The 20,352-nt window shown below is 35.9% G+C and overlaps 2 protein-coding genes across 2 annotated transcripts; both read left to right on the forward strand.

Moving 5' to 3' along the window:
• Positions 1 to 404: 404 nt before the first annotated feature.
• Positions 405 to 11,224, forward strand: LOC136801047 (ABC transporter G family member 22-like). The gene is made up of 13 exons (XM_067057677.1): positions 405 to 418; positions 1,906 to 2,109; positions 2,695 to 2,769; positions 3,301 to 3,519; positions 3,922 to 3,990; positions 4,779 to 4,951; positions 5,349 to 5,467; positions 6,170 to 6,565; positions 6,874 to 7,170; positions 8,913 to 9,099; positions 9,380 to 9,636; positions 9,949 to 10,233; positions 10,983 to 11,224. Exons 2-13 carry the CDS (start codon positions 2,041 to 2,043, stop codon positions 11,222 to 11,224), a joined length of 2,388 nt encoding a protein of 795 aa, XP_066913778.1. The 5' UTR covers positions 405 to 418; positions 1,906 to 2,040.
• A 572-nt stretch (positions 11,225 to 11,796) lies between these two features.
• Positions 11,797 to 14,104, forward strand: LOC136800733 (uncharacterized). The gene is made up of 2 exons (XM_067057392.1): positions 11,797 to 13,150; positions 13,556 to 14,104. Exons 1-2 carry the CDS (start codon positions 11,797 to 11,799, stop codon positions 14,023 to 14,025), a joined length of 1,824 nt encoding a protein of 607 aa, XP_066913493.1. The 3' UTR covers positions 14,026 to 14,104.
• Positions 14,105 to 20,352: the final 6,248 nt, after the last annotated feature.

Below are 20,352 nucleotides of genomic sequence, written 5' to 3' on the forward strand. Positions count from 1 at the left end.
GTAGCTCCTACGCTATGAATAAAAAGATTATCAAAGGTAATGATTTGCGATTTTATACTACCTACTTTTAAGGGAACCGAATTTAGCGAATTCGCGTTTAACCAGGCCCCTATGGGCGCGCAATCAGTCCTGATTATCCTTGATTCATTTTAACCGTGAAATTGCCTATTTTGACAAATTATTTAAATTATATAAATTGTTTGTAAGCGTTGTCATTTACTTCAATTCACAGAAAATCCGCAGCGATCTTTTTTATCTTTTTACGTATTTATTTGTATATAATTCCTTAATTGACTTTTAGGGGTTACGGCATACTTCAATCCTGGCCAATTGGTGGCCATAATGGGTCCTAGCGGAAGTGGAAAAACAACTTTATTGGACGTGATCACTGCAAGGAAAACACTTCGAAGAAGCTGAGGTATATATCGGTATATATTTATCGTCTTTACTATATCACTTTTAATTCAAAACATTGATGTTGTAGACATAGACATAGAAGCTTGTAGCTTGAGAGTATATGTTGAGATTACCATGGGAAGTAATTGCTATACTTTTTTCTCACTAGGAAACTTTGTTTATATGACCAATAAGTTTCGGACTCGGGGTCCTCACTTGGACCTCAGCCTTTTGGAATTAGAGGGTTAATCTGTATTTGATCATCCTTCAGACGTAGCAATATTATTCACGTTTTAATATGAATAAACTGTACAAGAACATACATCTCTTCGACGGCTTAAATTTTAAGAACAAGCTAAAAACATATCAAGTCTTCCTTCATTATTAAACACCCGATTTCTTAAAAAATTGCATGAAATTACTTGTTTGTGAAAATAAGAACATATAAAGAACATTTTTTGGTTAAAAACTTAGAGTGTAAAGAGGATCCCATGGCTTAAAAATTGAATGTTCTTATAAAAAAGACGTATTTGATAATAAACGAACTGATGATTTCCAAAGGAATCAATTTGCAATAATTAGATCTTGACAAATTACATACAATCCGACCTAATTAATTTAACGTAATTATAAGATACCACGTTTTATCCACTTTATCTATATTGGCTATAATGTCTTGTTTTATAGCGAGCGTTATGCCAATCAAGCAAGCTCTGAGGTTTTAGATATCTTGATTAAAATATTGTCGTTCAAAATAACAAATTCATCCCCTCCGTATTCTTATGTTTACCTTACCTTTACAAGACAAACCTATTATAAGAACATAAGATTTCAATGACCAAAATATTAAGAACAAGTTGAGAACATTGTAATGCTTTCCGGACTCTAAAACATCCGATTTCTTAGGAAAATGACCAAAAATACTTATAAAATGGTGAAAATAAGAACATGTTAAGAAAGTTTTTAAGGCTTAAAACTTAAAAAGTTAAGAACATTTGGAGACTGTATTGTATTTTCATGATGAACCAAAAGAGTAAACCTTTCTCAAAAAGTCCATAAAGTACCTTCTACACCACAAAGGGGTAATGAGCAGGGACCTTGAAAGCCTTAATTGAACTAGTAAACTTTGAAAAGCAGATATATTTAAACCCAAATCACAACACTCCGTAGCTTCAAAACTTCAAATAATTTTTTTATTTAAATGTGTGTCCCCATCTCAACTATGAACAAATTGTCAATCTCGACTGAGTTGGCACGTGGGCTAAAAAGCAGGGCATTATGCATGGTAGTTTTCTAAACCGACCGGTTGAGGATCAGGAGAACGAATTATACTTGAAAACCTTGTACAATTGAGTCTCGAACATCTATAACTCGAATGTCTCCTTAACTTGAACAAGTTTCTTTTGTCCTTCAGTTAAAAATGCCTTTATAAACCTAAACATTAAACAAACAATTTGCGCGTTTGAATTATGAAGACTTATTCATTGTGTTTTAATTTCTTTTCAACAGTCAAATATTTTCATCAACGGTTTACCAGCGGACGAGACACGGGAATGGTTCATCAAAAACAGTGGATACGTTCTCCAACTAGCTACACCTTACCATGAAGAACTGACGGTGCGGCAGAATTTGACGTACAGCGCAATGATGAGATTACCAATGAAGATGAAAATGCAAGATAAAATGTGGCGTGTTGAGCAAGTCCTTGGACAGGTCGGTAGATTTCATTGCTGATACATGACTTAGATACTTCGCAATTTCCATTTCCGACTTTTAATAAATAATTTCTAAGATCGACTTTTGGGAAGAAAGACCTTTCGCCGATGAAGTATAAGCCCGAAGGGCTAGAAGCGAATCTTTAACTTTTCTCAGTCAAGAAAAAGCGAAGCCTCTAAAATGTGCGCCGTAATTTTTGATGACGGATTTAATGCCTTCAAATCCTACCAAGAAAGTTCACAACTTATAGCCCTTCGGGCTTATACTTCATTGCCCTTCGTCATTGACGCGGTTCTTCTTTTTTAGCCTGTGATCACTCCTTGTTGAAGCACACGCGATTGTCTATCTGATATAAATAAGCTAGCCTGTAGATCACTCATTCTTCCTAGAAGGGGACGATTGTTAATTACTGGTACTGTATTACTTAATGTTTCCGGGGATCTTTATTCGTAAGAATTCTTCCTGTGGTGATATTTCTCGGGTCAATCGTTCTTAAAGGTTTTTCCTGGTACTAAACGAACGTGTTTTGTTGACTTATATCATTCCTATATTCCTATTAATTTACATTCTTCTACTTTTTAGTGTGGTCTGTATGACGTAGCAGACGTTGTTGTTGGTGATAATTCCTTTACTGGAGGTGGTCTCAGTGGTGGACAGGTATCTATCATTTCTCAGTATGTTTTGTTCTTTGCCCGAGGAGGGAATGTACGCGATCCGTTCGTTTCAAGTCAAAATAAGTAATATAACAGTGCACCCTTGTGGTGAAATTTTTCAATATTTCTTATGCCCTTCAAAGGATATATCTTTACTATGAGACAGTTTGAAGGTGTCTGACAATTTTGTAACGTGTCTGTACGTTATGAATTAAGACGCCTAAATGTTGAAAATCATTTATATGATTTTGCGAGGTTAAGAGACGAGAATAATATTTAAGTTGAATTTGGATTCATGAAGACAAGTAAGGATTTTGTAGTTTTGTGTGACCGAATAGTTCCCTTAATGTAATATCGGGGTTTTCATGTAAGCAAACGTTCGAATCTGTAGAGGTGATCCCATACGCTAATCAAAGGTCAGCTTCCATAATGGCGCTGGATGTTACATAATTTAACAAAACATGAAAAAAACCCATTATAATTTTTCCAAAAAAAACACATTTTAACTTTTTTTCTATATTGCAATTTCTTTCAGAAACGTCGTTTATGCATCGCCCTTCAACTATTAGATTTGCCAAGTGTCATATTTTTGGATGAACCAACATCTGGTTTAGACTCCGCTTCTTCATTGGAATTACTGGAAACACTACACAGTTTGACTTTATCCGGACGTCTGGTAGTTGTTACTATTCATCAACCGAGAATAGAAATCTTTCACATGTTTGATGCTATCTTGTTGCTTTGCGAAGGCCAGGTATGTTACAGGTTCTTGTCACATAGTTCTTGTACCTTCATAGTTTATCGTTGTTAGGATCACGAGATTTATGATCCAATATGAATATCACTGGTCCGATAAACTCAAACTTATTTAGATTAATGTACTTTATTGGTTCTTAGCCTTATTGTCAATTTCTTTGAGGTTTATTAGTTTCAGTCAATTTTCAATGTCTACTTAGTAATTGCATGTACAAATTACTTCAAATTTAAGATTGAATTGGAAAGGTTAGGGGTGGGGTATCCAGGCAAAATGACCGAAGGGTGTATGCACTAGTGAAAGGTCGCTTTGAGACCCCCCCTGGATAGACTAACTGTTATATTCTGTTAGAATTTCAAAAGACCATTGTCTTGACAAATCAACTTTATAATTACTTTCAAGGTTGCTTACTTCGGTTCACCCATTATCGCACCAACAATGATTGCCGAAGCTCTAAAGGATTCTGGTCAAGTAAGTTTTACAATGCCATGCTATTTGCCAGGTTTGGCTTGATATTCCTTTTTTGCTTTAATAGACCTTTTCGTAAATTACGTCACGAATATACCTCGTTTTGAAATTATTGTCATGGTTATTAACTCCCAGCGGAGTTTGTAATTAGATAATTAAAAGCATCATTAAATGTTTATCAAGGGACATAAAATTACCATGGAAATGGTTTGAATACGAGGCAAGTGGTGTTCTTGACGTAATTCATGAAGCATCAAAACAACCGCCCCACTATGTCTGTATACATTAGACTATAACTTTGATCCTCATGCTCTTCCCTTGATATCTAACTAATTTTCTTGCTATCATTTTTACGAAATCACGATGAAAAGCTGCAATGTTTTTAAAATCTCCAGCTTTTCATCGTGAAGTATTAGAGCTCTTATCTTGAATTCACAAAAAAGTTATGGTGAATCCGTCGAATCTTTCCTGTGTTTGTTACCAAAGTGATTGACTAACGTTAAAGGGAAAATCAGATAGTTTGGGATATTTTGAATGTGGAATCCTTCTATTGTATTTTGAGCAAAGTCGAGATAATTAAAGTTACAAGTTTTTGACTTTTATTAAAAACAACGAAATTTCAACGTAAAAACCGTGTTAGAACCCATTTTCAGAAATTTTAGATTTGTGATATCTCGAATATAGTTCAAGACAAAAATACTTGGCAAATTTACTCAAAACCACAGAGGGTTTCTTCAGGCAAAAAATCTCAAACCATCTGACTGTCCCTATAATTTTTTTTGTTTTACTAGACATTTGATGCATCAAACCCAGCTGACAGTATCATGGATGTGCTTACAAATCCAGAAGCGCAGAAAAGCATTTTAGATTATTACCTACAATCAGGAGAAATACAAGCGATCAATCGTGCGATTGCACGCGCACGCCGACATCCTCAAAAGACACTCAGTATGAAATTTCAAAAGTGAGCTGTATTATTTTTGACCGTTTTAATTCGTACTTTTTGGCATTTTTTAAGTGAACAAATATAAGTCTTTTGCGCATTAAATTTTCGTTAAGAAATATGTTCATCTTGTGAATAGTCAGTAGTCTTGTGAACAGAGGTACTGTAAGATAATGAAAGTTGGAATTCATCGATGCAGTGCCTGATTCTCAATCCTGCCACGTCACAGCTTCCTCATCATGTTTTCAAAGACAAAACAAATTTCCTATTAGTATCAGGTCCACAATCTAACTTCCATCGAATGTCATGACTATGTGTGCTCTTAGGTGCATATGACACTTTCTCAAATAGTATACTTTTTTATAAAATGTATTGCATTCTGTTAATAACACATTCTTCTATCAAATTTGCTCTTTAGACAAACATCGAGCATTCAGAATCGTTTGTTGGCTTTGGATGGTAGAACTTCCGCATCTCAAACATTATCACAATCCTTCTACTTCCCATTGATTTATTTGCTATATGGACTCGCTCTTGGTAAGTTTATTTAAGTTAAAGACAGATTCCGTGACGATTCCCACAATTCTCTGAAAAAAAGCAGAACGAATATGTACGGAATGATTTGTCATCTTGCTTAGCTCAAGGCTGTAAATATTTCCCGTTTGGACCAGTGCATCGATTTGCTATTTTTCTTTGTAACTTCTCTAATGTCCGAAATAGTATGGGGGGGGGGGGGGGGGGGTCCAAAATTTTTCAGAAATGAATAAACGGGGGGGGGGGCGGTCTGAATTTTTTCGAAAATTGATAAGTGGTACCTTAGAGTAAATGGAAGTATTAGTCTGCTTAATCTGCCAACCAAGGGATACCGTTTTTAAAAACTGGATCCGTTTTGTGATACATCAGGAGATTCATATGTTATGGAGTGTTTTGCAGTATTAAAAAATAGACTCTTCAAGTAGTCTTTATTTTGAATTGATGAAAAGTTCGAAACACGGAGAGTATTTGTGTAAGAAATTTCAATATTTAGTCCGAATTACGGAAAGGTTTGAGTTATAAGTTATTAAAGAGGTTCGAATTTGAGGGAGTTGTTTCAATGACTTCTCTTTAGCTTTTTCAAGTAAAGATTATACTAATAACTCAATGTCTCCCCTTCTTTGGCCCACTCTAACACTTAGAGTAGACATGGCAGAAAGTCCGTCTAAACTAGACTAACATTTATTTCACTTGTATTCAACTTAGGTACTTGTTATTGGAAAACACACAAAGGCGTTCTACTCATGTCTTGTTACATGGTTTTCTCGTGTGCAAGTCAACTCTTTCTGGCATCCGTTATTCATGGTCATTTACATAAAGCGTTCGCGCTGTTCGAACTTGAAAAAGCAGACGGAATTGGCCATTCAACAGAGCTTATCCTTCACGTGTTCATTCGGACGTTTTCGAAATCCTCCATCCCGCTTATCATGTCGTGCGCTATCATTTATCTGTGTTCTATACAGGATTATGTCTTATGGAAATTTTGTTTGACTACGTTAATTCATTTGCAATTGAATCAAGCCTGGATAGCGATCATTGTTTTCACCGCTTGTTGCTTGTTGCACGCCGCGCTATTCGACCCTCGTATCACCGCTGTATCAGGTAATAATAACATTTGAATAACTTTTCTTCTTGGTAATGAAGATGTGGATTTTGAGCGATCGTTTGTATTTATTTTTGCGTCTTTGCTAATTGCACTCGTTGTTCTCTTATTTCTTCAGTTAGAAAGATTGATTCTTCTCATGACGTTCTAACATTCAAGGCCTAGTATATGCGCTTTGATGTTAAAATCCCGTGGTCTCAGAAATAGATATTTCCACAGTGTGAACGGTTGATCCTTCCCATCCTAGATTCATGAATATCGAGAACGCTGTGATCCTTTCCTTATCTACCTTTCCTTATCTATCTAGCTGTTGAAAGAGCTTCCGGGTCGCCCTCCGGTCTTAAGTATTGCTTTAATCAATTGATGATTGACTTTCAAAATGACACTTTTCATAGTCCTGTAACCAAACTTGCTCTCTCGATAGCTGTGGCTGGGTTCGCCGGTGGATTTCTTGTACCTGAACCACAGATGCCTTGGATATATTACTGGTTATTCTATATCAACCCAACGCATTGGGCTTACAGTGGTATGATGAAAGTTTTGATAACTGATGTCACCTTTCAATGCAAATGGGATTCACCTCTAGAATGTCAAACTACTACTGGTAAGTGCGAAGGGGGTGTGAAGATGTCTTTCAGTGTTTCAAGGTCTACCGTCTTCTGATTCCTAGCGAGCACCTCATCAAAATCCGGGATTTTTCATCTCAATTGTTCTGACACAACTTCAATGTTCTCAACTTCAGTTGAGCTATAATCTGAGAATGTCTGTATGTATGTCTGTATGTCTGTATGTCCGTCCGAAAACTTTAGGGCAGGCTGGACACTTCAAAAAAGGTCGGATTTGGCTGAAATTTGGCACACTTGTTCCTTGGGTGAATATCTGGGGGTATTTTTTTCATTTTTTGAAAATTTTGATTTTTGGGGCCTGGGGACGAGTTTTTCGCCAAAACGAGGCTAAAACTTTGGGGAAGCCTGGACACTTCAAGAAAGGTCGGATTTGGTTGAAATTTGGCACACTTGTTCCTTGGGTGAATATCTGGGGGTATTTTTTTCATTTTTTGAAAATTTTGATTTTTGGGGCCTGGGGACGAGTTTTTTCACCAAAACGAGGCTGGCAGCCTGGACACTTCAAAAAAGGTCGGATTTGGCTGAAATTTGGCACACTTGTTCCTTGGGTGAATATCTGGGGGTGATTTTTTCATTTTTTGAAAATTTTGATTTTTGGGGCCTAGGGACGAGTTTTTCACCAAAACGAGGCTGGCAGCCTGGACACTTCAAAAAAGGTCGGATTTGGCTGAAATTTGGCACACTTGTTCCTTGGGTGAATATCTGGGGGCGTTTTTTTTTCATTTTTTGAAAATTTTGATTTTTGGGGCCTGGGGACGAGTTTTTCGCCAAAACGAGGCTAAGACTTTGGGGCAGCCTGGAGACTGCAAAAATGTTTATGTGCCATTGAGCAGAGTTCGGAGATTGGCTGATCTCACAATTGTCAGACCCTTTGATCGGGATATTTTAAACTTGTCTGTGGATAGTGACTGTAAAGCTATGATGGTAGACTTTAAGAATAGGTATATATGTAAACATTTGTGAACCCAAGAAAACTTTAATATCTTGATAAATTTTAAAATCAATTTTCGTATATGATAAATTGTGGGAAATTAATTTTTCAGAGCAACGTGTGAACAAAAGCCACAAAAGGTTTGAGGAATTTTCTCCTAAGTTATTTATTTTGAAAGGCTCTTAGGACGAGGACACTATTCTAACGCACATAAAAAAATGAAAAAATTAAGATAAAAACACCCCCAGGTATTCACCCAAGGAACAAGTGTACCAAATTTCAGCCAAAACGGACAAAGTATATTTGCTACCTAATACTAAATATTTGAAATGTTACAATTGGGCCTTCTAATAACGGGAAAATCTGAAGTTGAGCCCAGTGCGGTGCGCACGTTCGACTATTTCTCTACTGCAAGAGTAGTTTAAAGCAACGTCAAAAATCGAATGTTTGGATTCTACACATTCGTTCGCAAAGTGGAATAGACGACACTGCGTATAAAAAAGCCGTGACTTATAGTATAAGAGCTAACTGATTGCCGACGCAGAAAAATGAAAAAAAAGACTTCAAAATTTCGGATATTCTAAATATCATTTTATGCAATGCCTCCAACCATGTTAGAGTCACCACAGCAAAGACGTCTCAGCAACTCTCTCTCTGACTCAGCTCAATTGCACTTGTAATGTAAAAGTCGTGAGTTCAAATCTCATTTCAGTACCAAATTTATTCATTAATGCGCACACAAATACATTTTGGCACCTCAAACAGATTCTATTTCTTTGTCTATTGTAGGTATCGTTGTTCTGTCAGAGTTTGGATTCAGCGAACGTAATCCATATGTCAGTATGTTCATCTTATTGGTGATGTTGATTACATTTCTATTGGCATCTGTGGTCGTCCTTGAAATTAAATACTCAAAGCGTAAATGGGATAAACGAAAGAAGAATTATTGGCAAGCAATAACTCAGTCCATTAGAAGGTAGTTTTTCACATTAACCAATTTTTAGTAAATTACATTACATTAAGGGAAGGAATTTTCGCGGGAACAGTTTTTTTTGAAAAATCCGCGAAATTAAATTGTGAGATATTCTCAGGATTAAAAAAAAAATGAGCTTTAAAATGGTCTTTTTAGCGCATTAAAAACTGCACACACTTCCACGGGAAAACTGTGAACAGTTAGCCTATATATAGTTTGTAAAAGAATATGATTGCTGTGGTGGGTACAAAATAATTGAAATTTTCGCTTTTTCTCCCTGTAGTTGTTACAACTCGTTATTCGAAAATTATTATCGTAAAAAACGCGAAGCAGAGGAAGAAGAACGCAACCGTCTTTTCAAGCTTGTTGAGCATCAGTATCAATACAAGGGTGAACATTACGCCCAAACACCTCAAGAGGGCGTCAATGAAAAGGATGGTGGGCGCCCGAAACGCCCCACTTATGAACCATTGAAAGACCATTCGCAGGTGGATGGTGAATGGGTGGATCGCAAGCGTTCAAATACAGTGAATTCTAATGGTAACACTTTTTTTCTATAAGACTCGTCTCGGCCTCCAGGCTTCTCCAATAGAGGTTGTAAAATTACAAAAAATAGCTTAAACCTATATTTATTTGACCTCTAGTTTATATTCATTGACGGATAGGAATGGAGGGGAATTAGTGAAAAGATTCTGGACCTTACAGTACTAAATGGAAGGGAGAAATTGAACAAACTGGATGTTATCCCATAACAATTATCGTATTATCATATACCCTTATTACTGTATTACACGGATTATAAGCGACTACAGTGTAAGTAGTGAAGTAACTTTTTCTTATTTCTGTTCACAGATTTCAATGATGAGACATATGACGAAACAGAAAATAGTTCAAATGACGAAGATATCGATCCAACACTCGAACTTCGTCAACCAAGACCCAAACTATCTTTCCAACAAAATTCCTTCACTTCAGTTCTCACCAAACTTCAATCAGGATTGACATCGAAAACGAATTCTTTTGACAATAACAATGATAGTCCATCCATGAATGGTGATACTGTTCCCTTCCGAAGTAGCGCTAAAAAGAAACGCCAATGGAGAAAAGCTTTTGCTCAAAGAAGAAAGACTTTCACAGGTAATTATTTTCAACAAGTCGACTGGTAGGCTTTCAGACTCTAACCTCTAACTAGTATAACTCAGACTTTAACCTCTAACTCGTTTAACTTAGACTTTAACCTCTAACTCGTTTAACTCAGACTTTAACCTCTAATTCGTTTAACTCAGACTTTAACCTCTAACTCGTTTAACTCAGACTTTAACCTCTAACTCGTATAACTCAGACTTTAACCTCTAACTCGTTTAACTCAGACTTTAACCTCTAACTCGTTTATAAACTCAGACTTTAACCTCTAACTCGTAAACTCAGACTTTAACCTCTAACTCAACTCGTTTAACTCAGACTTAAACTCTAACTCGTTTAACTCAGACTTTAACCTCTAACTCGTTTAACTCATGGCATGTCCAAAATGCTATAAGTTTGGCGCAAAAATAACTGGGAGAAAGCAATAAAGGGCATCGAGTCTCGCTTTGCTCTCCTTCAAGCCAGCTATGATTCCGAGCTACTTTAAAGTTAAACTATAAGTTTTTCACAAAAGCCTCGTCTGTTTATCTTCCAAGCCGTTTGTGTAAGCTTTTGATAGCATGCAAGTAAAATGTAGACTGAAACCTAAAATATTTAGCATTATGTAAGGGAAGTGATTGAAAGCCAATGGGTGCTTCGATTGCTCAGATCCTTCAATGTAGATAGTTTGATGTTGTGGATGTAACAACGATGTTTTGGTCTTTTCAGAAAAAATTGAAACAATTTCCATTTTGTTTTTTCAGGTTTTATCGAAGAAGGGGTCGAAGAGGAATCGAAACCCTATTCAAGATGGCGTCCAAAATCCATGCTTCTTCCTGACCGTCACCATGACATTAACATTGACAATAAATTACATCGAACCAAAAGCAACATGACTGAACATTCGAAACTTTCTAGAACAAACAAACCATCTCCAGTTCGAGAACGACTGTTATTGAGCGCCGAAAATCTGAAGAGCAAGGTGACCCGCCCACCGCCTCTTTAAGTATTATTCGCCGCCGCCCACAACCGCCTGATATTGTAATTGACATTGAAAGAGCAACTATTCCAGAAGAAGCACAAGTATTGGACTCTCAACTAACGCCCCAGCAGACGCCCAAAGTATCTCTTATCTCTAATAATCAGTCACGCCCCCTACTTCACGCCCGTCTTCTTATGTGTCCATGGTTAAGAGCAACAATCATCATAAACGTAAAAAGAAGAAAGACCCTAAAGCTAAAGACACATGGTCAAAATATTTAGATGTTCATCCTAAGCGCCATGAGGTGTACTGTGCCTTAAATTCGATCAAGAAAAGACTCAGAGGTAGTGGACGCGGTGTAAGAGGAGCCTTAAAGAAATCAGAGAGTGTTCATCTTCAACGAAAAGCTTCCATTTTGATTCTGGACGAGAAAAAAAGATAGCATGAGGTTTGTATGCGATTTGAAAGATTTTGGTCCTCTTCTTAAAAATACTACCAAAATTTCAAGATTATGTGCTAATTATCTGCGTAACATTTATTTTCCGTCTCTGACGAAAAGCCTTGATTTTAACACTGTTTTTATAACACATTTTGTTATGTTTAGAACACAATTATACGGTCTCCAACGAACGTACACTGATGATTCTGATTATTCACCAACGACCATGAAACGCTTATTGCTTCTCAAGTCACGAGAAAAATTCATCAGAAAGACAGAGCAAAATAACGCTCATATTGATGAACAGCCATTGGCTCCTTTAGAAGAAACCCAAGTCGTACCCAGGTCTCCCAAAAGACGTTTCACCGGTGATCGAGCATTATTGGAACGGTTAAGTGCGTTATCGAGTCAACGGAATAGTGCGAGGAGTAGTGTCGGCACGACGCTCTCTAGTAAACGTAGCAGTAAGAGTAATAGTGCATACAACGTCTTGGATTCTCCTGTCACGGAAATGATTCCGGTTAATAATCAAACATCGGCCGAAATTTATAACGTTTTACGAAAGTTACATGATAGTATTGACGAACTTGAAACAGATGATATTGATCCGAATCGGACTAAACCGGGATTAGATTCGAAACCCGAAAAGCAGCATCGATTAAGTGACCCATTATTGCCGGAAGAGAGAGACATTATCGAGAGTTTGTTATCAAAGTATAGTATGCTTGAAGGGAAGTCCCCTGTTTTGGAAGAACCTTTAAAAGAAAAAGAAGAAAAAATCACGTTTTCTTCAAAAGTTAAAATCAGAGGAACTTCACCGTATCATTCACGTGCCAGTAGTGTTATAAAACGTAATCTCTCGAAATCGACGGAAAGTTCTGATTCGTCCTTGCCAAAAGAAGAAGGGCTTCGCCCCTCTTTACGACGCCCGTCGCTCCTCGAGAGCATAACGATGACAGAACAAAGTAATATTGGAACACCTACACAAGAAAAAGGGCCAGTATTATCTCTCATTAAGGATCATATAGACACTGCTAAGAACACAGCTACAGATAGTAACCAATCAACGCCCAAATTTACGCCCCGTGGTACGCCTCGTGCTAGAAAAATATCGACCGTTAAAGAATTTACAATGAAATTCGAAGCACAAAACCAACAACATAGACGTTTAGAAGAACCGAAATTTACAATAGTTCCTGAACAGAAGTTTTACCAGGTTTCCTCTGAATCTGATTCCAGTTCAGATTCGAGCAGCAGTAGTGAATACGAAGATACTATAGTCAAAACGAATGAAGGCTTTATCATCCCTGATGAAGCTATTGAAAAATTACCTATTAACAAGGCAGCTAAAGCGCAACGTCTCCGCGAGGAACAAGAAGAGATCGAAAGACAATTCAAAAAAGAGAATTTCTTGAAAGATTTACCAGTTCGACATCGAGGTATTCGGATGCCAACTGGATCAGCTGGAAAAGTCAATCTATTGAAATCAAAGTTCGAAGGAAAATCTTTAGGTAAGATCCATTTATTTCATGATATTCGTGATTCAACATTTTGAAGAAAGCTGTGGATTTTCCTCGTCGAAAAAAAAATTAGCTGAGGCATAATTTGGACAGCCAACTTTATTCCTTTCCTCTGTTCAATGTAAAAGACGGCAGAAAATGGAAAGCTTATCAGAAATACCTCATTGTATTGGTATCATAAAAAAGCATTATATTGACTTTATAGACAGTTTAATTTTTACCGAATTTCTCCAATAATTTTGGCGAACTTCGGCAGAAGGGCAACCTTCTAAACTAAGAGTTTACCGATATTGTTCATAAGTAATGTTTGAATTGAATATTTGTACCTGCGTCAGTTTAACCAAGCATCAATTGTTTAAAATAGGATTGATTGATTTCTTTTCCAATTATTTTCAGCAAATGCAATGACAACTGAGAAACGAAACGCCAGTCTTCGAAACACATCTCATCACACACGTCATCAACAAGCATCCCGTCTCTTAGCAACAAACACCAACAATGAATCTTCAAACGGACCCACATCCAGTAAACAACCTAGAACATTCTTTAAAAAACGACGTCAAGTTTCCAGATCAACAGAATCAGATTCTGATGGGACAGTTGAGTTGAATCCGATGAAAAGCAGAGGAAATTTTGATTCTTCATTTGACACGAATTCGTGTTCGAGTGAACGTGACTTCGTGCAAGCATATCACGAAAAGAAATCTTACTTCATTCCACAGACTATACCACGTGATGATTTTTCGGATTCAGAACATTCCGATTGTTTGTCCGATTCGGGAAAATCATTTCATTCCGATAGAAAACGGAAAAATGTTCCAATGTTTCGATTTAATAAACATGAGGATTTAGAACGATGGGTTTAATAGACTGATTTCATGTTTCAACAATCTTGAAATCAAATTAGTAATTTTTCAAATGAATTTATTATTGTCGATATTCCAGATGTCATACGCAAGTAATCTCAATTTTGAGTTCAAGTCTAGGATTGTTAATGATTTCCAAGAATGTTTAATATATTTTACTCGAATTTTCTAATTGATTTTTAACTATATACCACATAAAACTTTTCACACCCAAATTACGAATGGTAGAAAATCAAAGTATATTTGAAAGCTTTTAATCCCGAGAATTGTCAAAAATTTCACGTTTTTAAAGATGGCTAGTTTTTTACACAAATTTATAGAGGATAAACTACATACTTCGATCTTAACTTCAAAATTGTTCTACATATTTAATTTTAGTAATTCTAGGTATCTTGTAAATATTTGAATCTATTTAGTTTGTAATTAAAGATTTTAGTCCAACTTTTGATATTTTGTAATCCCAAAATTGGTACGGTATCACAAAAAAAGTTGACGCTTTTTAACTCGATATTCAAGGAACCTGTAATTTGAGAAAAATGGACCTCTAAAGAAAAGCTTTTAGCTTATCAGATTTCTAGCTATTCGTTTGATGAAACCTATAAAAATCTCATTGAAATTCCTAGTGACACGAAACAATACTTTTTGTTCAAGTGCATTGTTTCTGAGGATGTAGTAGCAATGTTTCGACGAAAAGGGGATTGGAATTTTTGTCAAAATTTATCAAATTTGTTCTAAATAAAAGGGAGGGGGCTAAAAGAGGGGCTTCCCTTTTTATGAACTTTCAAGTGGCAAACACAATTAAAAAAATGAAAATCAAACATAGAATAATTACAAATAAAAATCAGAACGACAAATTCGCACGTTCGAAAAAGAAATTCGAACATTCCTGAGAAATCACAAAAACATAAAAATTAAAAAAATTGGTAACCGTGGTTGACGGGACCTTAGAGTAGTTCTAATCTCAAAGAAGATTTCCCCCATCCACCCGTGGGGGCACTCGATTAAAAAACGACCGTACGTGGGCACAAAATTAAGCCATATTTGAGTAAATTTGTGCGGAAAATCGACCCTTACGGTGCATTTCCTTGAAGATTTTTGACCGTTTTTAGGTAAAGTATGGTCAGATTTTTCAAACTTTACACCCTTACAGTGCACTTTTATTCATCTTTGGTTATTTCGACTCTTACAGTGCACTTTGGGAAGCTCGGAAAAGGGACCCTTATAAGGGCCACACGTACGGTCGGTCGTTTACCTTGAGTGCCCCTTCCTGCCGCAGGCTCATCCACCAGGGTGCATTTAGTCTCACTGCCACAACACAGCTAGGTGTTAAGGTCTGGGCCCACTTGAAACAAATTTCATCAAAATGAAACATAAACAAGTTGCTGTTCATCGGTTTTAAGTCGCCCAACCGCCTCAGAGAAATCTCAACAAAACACCGTCACGTAACTATAATGAAAAGTTTCTAAAGTTTTCTGCAACTGTTTCTGTCTTTTCTGTCTTGTTTATGTTTTCTTTCCGTCATTTGAGGCGGGGCCACTGGCAAATTTCCTTCAAATCGTAACACTAGTCGTGTTTCAGTTTTTAAATGTTTCTATTTGATGAAAAATATTTCAAGTAGCTCAAGACAATTTGGTGTCGAATCTTAGAAAGTATCGTTATTCAATTTCCACTTTTTTGAGATTAAAAGTTTTCGAAAATTTTTTACCGGTGCGTGAAAATTTTTAAGAAGAAAAACGATAACCTATGAAAAACGGTGGAAACTATTAAATCTGCCAATATTTGTTAGGGCTTTTTTGACTTGTGCCCGCGGGATGAGGGGCAGTACTTAGGGGAAACAGGTGTCGAGTATGTGCAAGGCATAATGATTTTCTTCATACCTCAAAAGCCCATCTAAGGAGTCCCAAAATCAGTGAAATTTTGACCAAATCACCCTAAATTGTGACAAAATTCTCTCAAAGGGTCTCAAAAATGTCAAAATGGTTTCTTATTGTGTTATGAATTATTGTTCCAATGATTTCAGCATTGGCTTATCCTATTTTGATCTGATTCATCCTAATGTTTTGAAGTTTTCCAAGCCAAGAATGGAAGATTTATTAATCAATAATAACCACAATTTAAAAAAAAGTTAATGACAAAATATCATTGTAAAAGTTCTTGAAGATTTTTGAATCACCATAGTCATTTTTATCAAAATTAAGTTTTTTTTACAAAATGTTGTTTTTTATTGTGACTTTATGTACTTTTTCCAAATCTCTCCCAGGATGAGGTATGATGATTCTTTATAAATGTCGTCGTATTTGGAAATAAAATTTCTTTCAATCTCACCAGATGATCGAAAGCCTATTTCATAGGATTCGTCTTTTTAAAGGGATGACATTTTTCTACGTCATTGAAATAATAAATTTTTTAAACAAACTTTTAAGCCCTATTCGTACTATGATGGGGGGGGGGGCTGTTTCTGTTCAGGGATGAAACTAATGTTAATATAGCTCCTGAAATAATGGAGCTTTTGGCATGAAATTTTTTGTAAATTGCCAACTTTTATTCAGCTTCAAAAAAAAAAAAAATGACACCTAAAAATTTGATGACATTTCTCACAGTAAAGTGTCACAAAAATTGACACTTTTCCAATACAAATTTATTCATTGTGTCAAATATATCGTTTAAACTGTAATTTATTGAATATTTAGGATACAATAAGAATTTTAGACTTTTTAATCGGAATGCAAGATAGATCTACCCGAAAAGAAATGAACTTTTGCTTCAGAACATTTTCGCCTGTCTTTTCGTTCTGGAGGCAAAGTAGATATACTCTACACGGTGCAAGTCTACCATATTTAAAGAGTGAAACAAATGGGTAATCGTGAAATCGTGACTAAGTGTATAATGAGAGTGAGTAATAAAAAATTTCGTAACCAGCCGAAAAATTTGATTATATTCAATTTACACCTTTTTTAATATGAATGATGAAATATATAAGAACATAAAGTTTCAAAGAAAAAGTTAAGAATATTTTAAGGCTTTGCAGACTTAGACCAAAATACTCACAAAATGCTTCAAAATTAGAGCACTTTGCGGACAATTTTAATCTTTCAAACCCACAAAGTTTATCTAAAACACCCAAAGGCAATTCTTCTTAACCCTATTCGGCCTGGGGGGGGGTGTTTCTGTTCGGAAGTCAAATTATTGGTAATAGCTCCTGAAATAATACAGCTTTTGCCATGAAATTTTCCACTTTTCCAATACAAATTTATTTCCAACGCCAAATATATCGTTTGAATTTAGGATAAAAAGGCATTTTAAACTCGGGCAACTTTTTTCTAAAGCCTTTGTTAAAAAACAATAGCTATTTATAAGAACAAAGGAAATTTTCGGTTTTTGCTCACTTTGAGCATGATGAGTGACGTAATCAAAAAGATTTATTGTCTAAAGTAACTTTATATTACAAGGATCATGTGTGCCAAATTTCATCCAAAAAGACCCACTAGATCAAAAGTTAAGGGGTGGTACAGACACAGCCCCCTAGTTTTGAACCGTCCCTAAAAGCCTAGTATGAATAGGGAAGGTTGAATGTCCGCCGGGCCTGAATTCAAATATGAAATACGAAGAAAAAATCCGTCATGTCGTTTTCTCTACTTTTCATTAAAAAACCTCGTCTTTCAGATACTCGGCATTTCTGAGAACCATGGAGTTCAACCAATGGTTTTGATTGATAATGAAGGTAAAAAGACCTCTGGAAATCCATGCTTAATTGTAGACGCATTACTAAAAACTGAAATCTTGAAAAGTTTTTTGAAAGTAATGATTTCAAACTATTAATACTTCTGCTTAAAGTATTAAAGCTTAAGAACACATTTTTTAAGGTCTTTAAGGAGACATGGGTATAATCAAGAGAAAATTGATATGATCTTGTTACCTAGTAACCCTAGAAAGTTTCAGAACACATCTTTCGTGGAAAAAACAAATATCTTACAAGTATATATATATTGGCAAAATGCTTTTCCTAGATTTTAGAACACATCGAACCATCGAACCAGTTTCGGGGGACAAAATAATGCGATAAAGGTTTCCTAGAAATTCCTAGAAATCAGAACACATCATTTGTATAAGAAAATTTAAGGTCATAAAATGTGGTCTCCTAGAAGATAAGAACATATATTTCTAAAAAACTTCTCCGCCGGCTGCCTCTGACTATAAGGGTGTAAAGAGTGAGCAAAGCAAAATTCTTTTGGCAAAATTTTGGAGAATCTGAAAAATTTCAAGAAAATGCACTCTAAGGTCGTTTTTTTTACGCAAATTTAATCGAATTTGGCTAAATTTTCTCTGCAGTGTAAGGGTTGGATTTAAAAGGCATAATTCTTGGCTGCACATACGGTCCTTTTTGATCAAGTGCCTCCCCTCGGGCCTTGTACCCTTTTTCACTTTTAAAATATTTTTACAGCAGAACACAAGCACACACCAACAAAGATTAAATACAAACCATCGAGTTTATAGTTCAACTGGTTAAATTGCATTCTTCATCCTTTCTCAAGTAAAAAATAATAAAGCCTTACGCAGTATATTCTTCGAAATTTAGTGAAACATTTTACATTTTACTCAAATAGCATTTCTGTGAAAACCATGCGGGTCACACGTTTCAAATGGAAAACAAGTGTCTTCATTCCAAGAGTTTTGTTTCTTGCCCCTTCAGGGCTTTTAACTGAATGATACACGGCCGCACCTAAGGATCTTTCTATTAATATATTTTAAAAGTTGCCAATGCCATAATTATTAATATTAACAGAAATTGACAAAATAAAAACAATGAAAATTCAGCAAACTTATGTCTTCGAATTAAAAAAATGACAAGTTCCCGACAAGTTCTTGTCAAATATTGTTTCATCCTTGCAATGGGGTTGATTTCAGAATCGGATTTTTCGTTTTACTTGATTTTCGACGTGTTTCGTGAAACGTATTCGAACGTTTTCGATCATTTATCGATGAAATTTGTTCGATTTGTTTTCCATCGTTCGTAGAGCTGGTTTTTCGTTGAAATGGTGGTTTTTGTTCATTTCTTTTGTAGCTTTCATCAAAAGATGCATATTTTGTCAGTCGTTTTTTATTCGATCCACTTATACCACAACTGACCAAAGATTCTTGCATTCGAGTGATTTCACGCAGCGAGCGCAATTTTTTCTTTTCCAGCTCAGCAACTGTATGATTATTAGTACGCGCTATATCTTTATTCTTGTTTACAGCTTTATCGACGCTTCTACTGATCGATAACAGTGGGTCATACAAAACACCATCCTTTTGAAATGACGCCATGATGAATATTATTCAGCTGTGTATCAAAACCACGTGTAGAGCCCTTTTTGACTGAATGTTTTTCGAATATATCTTATGCAAAATCTAGCTGACTATTTTATCGATATAAAGTTTCACATCAATTACAGAAAACCATGTAATAACAATTTGGAGACGATATCCAAACTTTCACCCAGCGTTGTTTGAATGTTCTTTATTGTACGTTGGATGGACGTTGTGTTGACGTTGTATTGACGTTAGTTTTCGCTGATAAGCGACATAAGTAGACGTCGATACACGTAGAATAACAAGCCCCCTTGCCTTTAAAGCAACTAAACTTATTCTTGTTGAGGTAGGGGGGGATATCATTTTCACTTTTCATTGGGATATCCATGTATTGTTTTTAAAATGAATTCTTCGAAAATATTAAAAAGCAAGAAGAGAAAATACAAAACAAAAGAACTACAGAGAATAACACATGTTGTTTTTTATAAGAAACCCAAAATAAACTTCAAGCTTAGCTTTACCCTTTTTTATTTGTTCTACAGGGGCGTGTTACTGGTCGGGCTCTAAAGATTTCTTACAGGTTCCCAAATTGAGATGTGTATCTGACAGGGTCGACTTTTGCTAATTTTTGACAATTTCTTTATCTACTTTTAGTCATTTTGGCCACTTTTAAGGGTGAAAACCGGAAAATCTTTCAATTTTACTCTCTGACAGGGTCTCAAATTTACCAGATATTCATCTATGACAGGGTTTCTTTTTTAAACTCCAGCGGGCACGTCCCCGTGAGCCGTCAAGGTTATTGCCCCACCCCCGCCCGGGCTGAACTTCAGCCTCAACTTTGGTCTTGTATTAAATATAGTTCTTATAAAAAACTCCTCTTTCTTTTCACACTTGTCTTCTCATATTTTGTTTTTTGTAACATATTATGTTGTCAACCACAAAACAAGTGAAACAAAACTAAAATTGAAAAAAAGAAGAAGAGAAAACGAAGAGCTCCTGAAAAATATCGAAAACAAAAAAAATCTAAGTAAAAGC

This window comes from Clytia hemisphaerica, unplaced genomic scaffold, assembly GCF_902728285.1.
Source record: "Clytia hemisphaerica strain Z4C2 unplaced genomic scaffold, Clytia hemisphaerica genome assembly, whole genome shotgun sequence".
NCBI lineage: Eukaryota > Metazoa > Cnidaria > Hydrozoa > Leptothecata > Clytiidae > Clytia > Clytia hemisphaerica.

Coding starts and splice junctions, on each gene's coding strand:
- LOC136801047 (XM_067057677.1), top strand. CDS start 2,041: ATGATGAGATTACCAATGAAGATGAAAATGCAAGATAAAATGTGGCGT. Junction 7,171..8,912: donor AGAATGTCAAACTACTACTG/GTAAGTGCGAAG, acceptor TGTCTATTGTAG/GTATCGTTGTTCTGTCAGAG. Junction 10,234..10,982: donor AAGAAGAAAGACTTTCACAG/GTAATTATTTTC, acceptor TTGTTTTTTCAG/GTTTTATCGAAGAAGGGGTC.
- LOC136800733 (XM_067057392.1), top strand. CDS start 11,797: ATGTTTAGAACACAATTATACGGTCTCCAACGAACGTACACTGATGAT. Junction 13,151..13,555: donor GTTCGAAGGAAAATCTTTAG/GTAAGATCCATT, acceptor AATTATTTTCAG/CAAATGCAATGACAACTGAG.